Source organism: Otolemur garnettii, unplaced genomic scaffold, assembly GCF_000181295.1.
Source record: "Otolemur garnettii isolate 467f Iridium unplaced genomic scaffold, OtoGar3 scaffold00008, whole genome shotgun sequence".
NCBI lineage: Eukaryota > Metazoa > Chordata > Mammalia > Primates > Galagidae > Otolemur > Otolemur garnettii.
In genome coordinates, this window is record NW_003852403.1 from 14,983,046 (window position 1) to 14,985,607 (window position 2,562).

At 57.7% G+C, this 2,562-nt stretch overlaps 1 protein-coding gene across 1 annotated transcript in view; it reads left to right on the forward strand.

The window, feature by feature from the left end:
* The first annotated feature begins 227 nt into the window (after positions 1–227).
* Positions 228–2,562, forward strand: part of NODAL (nodal growth differentiation factor) — a 9,512-nt gene continuing 7,177 nt past the window's right edge. Inside the window, exon 1 of the mRNA XM_003783591.2 lies at positions 228–423. Coding sequence (XP_003783639.1) covers positions 228–423 — 196 coding nt within the window. The remainder of the gene's footprint in view (positions 424–2,562) is intronic.

Sequence of the window (2,562 nt, forward strand, 5' to 3'; positions counted from 1 at the left end):
AAGGCCTTGAGTACTTACGGGAGCAGGGGACCAGGGTGCCCATTCCCAGTCCCCGGATCTAAGGCCTCCTTCCAGGACTCCTTTTGCTCTCCCCTACTCTGGAAGGGGGGGGGGGGGGGTGGTAAGATCCAAAAGCGGCCCGGGAGGGAGGAAGGGCGGGGGCGGGGCGGCTGCTGGGGGCCCAGGATATAAGGGGCGGAGGCGCTGCTTTCAGCTCGCAGCCCACCATGCACGCCCATCATGTGCCAGTCCTCCTCCTGCACGCCTCGTGGGCCTTGCTCCAGGCAGGCGCGGCGACGGTGGCCACTGTTTCCCTACGTGCGCGGGGGCAGCCCTCGTCCCCGTCCCCTCTGGCGTACATGCTGAGCCTCTACCGCGACCCGCTGCCCCGGGCGGACATCATCCGCAGCCTGCAGGCGCAAGGTAGGCTGCGCTGCTCCGCCCTGCCCCGCCGAGCACCCCGGGGTGCCTCTGCCCCGTGCCGCCTCCGACTCCGGAAATGCGCTGGGGCCAAGGGGAGACTGCAGCTCAAGGATGCGGACGCCGCCGCCCGGGCGTTCCGATCCCCCGGCTCGAAGGTTCTGGATCTGCGGGGTTTCCGCGTCTGCAGGCTGGGGTCGCAGCGTTAGTGGTTGGGGGGTATCCACGGCCCAGAGGGGTGGAGGGGATTCCTGCGTCCAAGGTGGGTCTCCCGGGTCTGGGAGCCTGATTCCGCCCCCTTCTCATCCGTGTGGTCTAGTGAAATCACGTAACCTGGGCGCCTCAGTTTGTGCTTCTGTAGAGTAGAGTAACAGTACTTCCCTTGTAAGACTGTGGAGCTGGCTAGGTGACAACGCGGGTAACGCTCGATACCGAACCGGGCACAGTAACAATCAACAGGCTTTAGTATTGTTAGTAATTTGTCGAATGTTCTTTTCTCTTTTCGAGGGAGAGTGAGTTGCTCTCAGGCTCAGGCTGGGCGTTGGGAGCACCTCAGGCTGAGGTATGGAACACCAAGGATTAGGGTTTAGATCCGAGATTAGAGGTGTGGTGTCCCAAAACTGCGAATTGAGGCAGCCTTGGGTCTTCAGCCCAGGCTGCGATGTGTCCAGTGTCTTGGGTGACCACAGGTTCGGGGTCTAGATTTGCACGGGGTGCGGCTGTCAGGGACCTCAAAGTATGTCCTGGAGGATGTTCTTGGCTCTGTACGCAACCGGCAGGTGGGTGCTGAGGATAGGGGGAGTGACCCAGGACCCCCTTCTAAGGCGCAATCCACATCCCTCTGGCTGGGCAACCCCAGCTGCCCTCCCTCCGCCTGCGGGGTCCAGACGGCCCTCCTGGGGCTGCGACCCAATCCACATCCGCTAATTCTACCCCTACTGGCCTGGGGTTGGAGGCTTCTAGCTCTCCCGTTTAGGGTCAGACGTCTGGTGACCTTCTCTGGAAGGGTCATCTGCGGACAAGCTCGAGGTGGGGGACGCCTTGGGACGGAGAAAGGGACATAAAGAAATTTGCTGGAGTGCTCAGCCCTTCCTAAGCCACAGAGATGCGACAGGGCAAAGGGGAAGACCACACTTTTCCAATTCATGCTCTTCTGGAAAGTTCGGGAAGATTTGTGAGGTTGGAAGACTGGGTTCCGGCCCCTCAAACCCTGCTTCCTAATTCTGTTAGTTCCTGGCGCATCACTTGACTAGTCTGCCTTCTCTTTTGCAAATTAGGGGGCTGTTCCCTTTCTACTGCTCCGAGCGAGCATGTGTAAACCTAAAAGGAGGGCTGGAATCCATGGCTTACACCCGTAGTCTCAGCCCTTTGGGAGGATAAGGGAGGAGGGTAGCTTGAGCTCAGGACTTCAAGACCGGCCTAGGCAATATAGTGAGACCCTGTCTCTAAAAATGAAAAATTGACCAGTCATGGCCCTTGCCTATAGTCCAGGCAGGAGTCCAGGAGTTTCAGGCTACATAAGCTGTGACCCCGCAACTGCACTCCAGCCTATGCAACAAAGTGAGATTCTGTCTCTAAAAAACCCAAATGTGGGCTTGGCACCTGTGGCTCAAGTGGCTAAGGCGCTAGCCACATACACCTAAGGTGGCGGGTTAGAATCAAGCTTGGCCCGCCAAAACAACAACAACAACAACAACAACGACGGCTGCAACCAAAAAATAGCTGGGCGTTGTGGTGGGCACCTGTGGTCCCAGCTACTTGGGAGGCTGAGGCAGGAGACTCGCTTAAGCCTAGAGTTGGAGGTTGCTGTGAGCTGTGATGCCGCAGCACTCTACCCAGGGGATTAGCTTGAGGTTCTGTCTCAAAAAAAAAAAAAAAAAACCCCAAATGTGTGTTTATATAATTTCTTTTTTTTCTTGAGACAGAGCCTCAAGCTGTTGCCCAGGGCAGAGTGCCGTGGCATCACAGCTCATCGCAACCTCCAACTCCTGGGCTTAAGCGATTCTCTTGCCTCAGCCTCCGAAGTAATTAGGACCACAGGTGCCTGCCACAGTGCCCAGCCATTTCTTGGTTGTAGTTGTCATGGTTGTTTGGCAGGCCCAGGCTGGATTTGAACCCGCCAGCTCTTGTGCATGTGGCCAG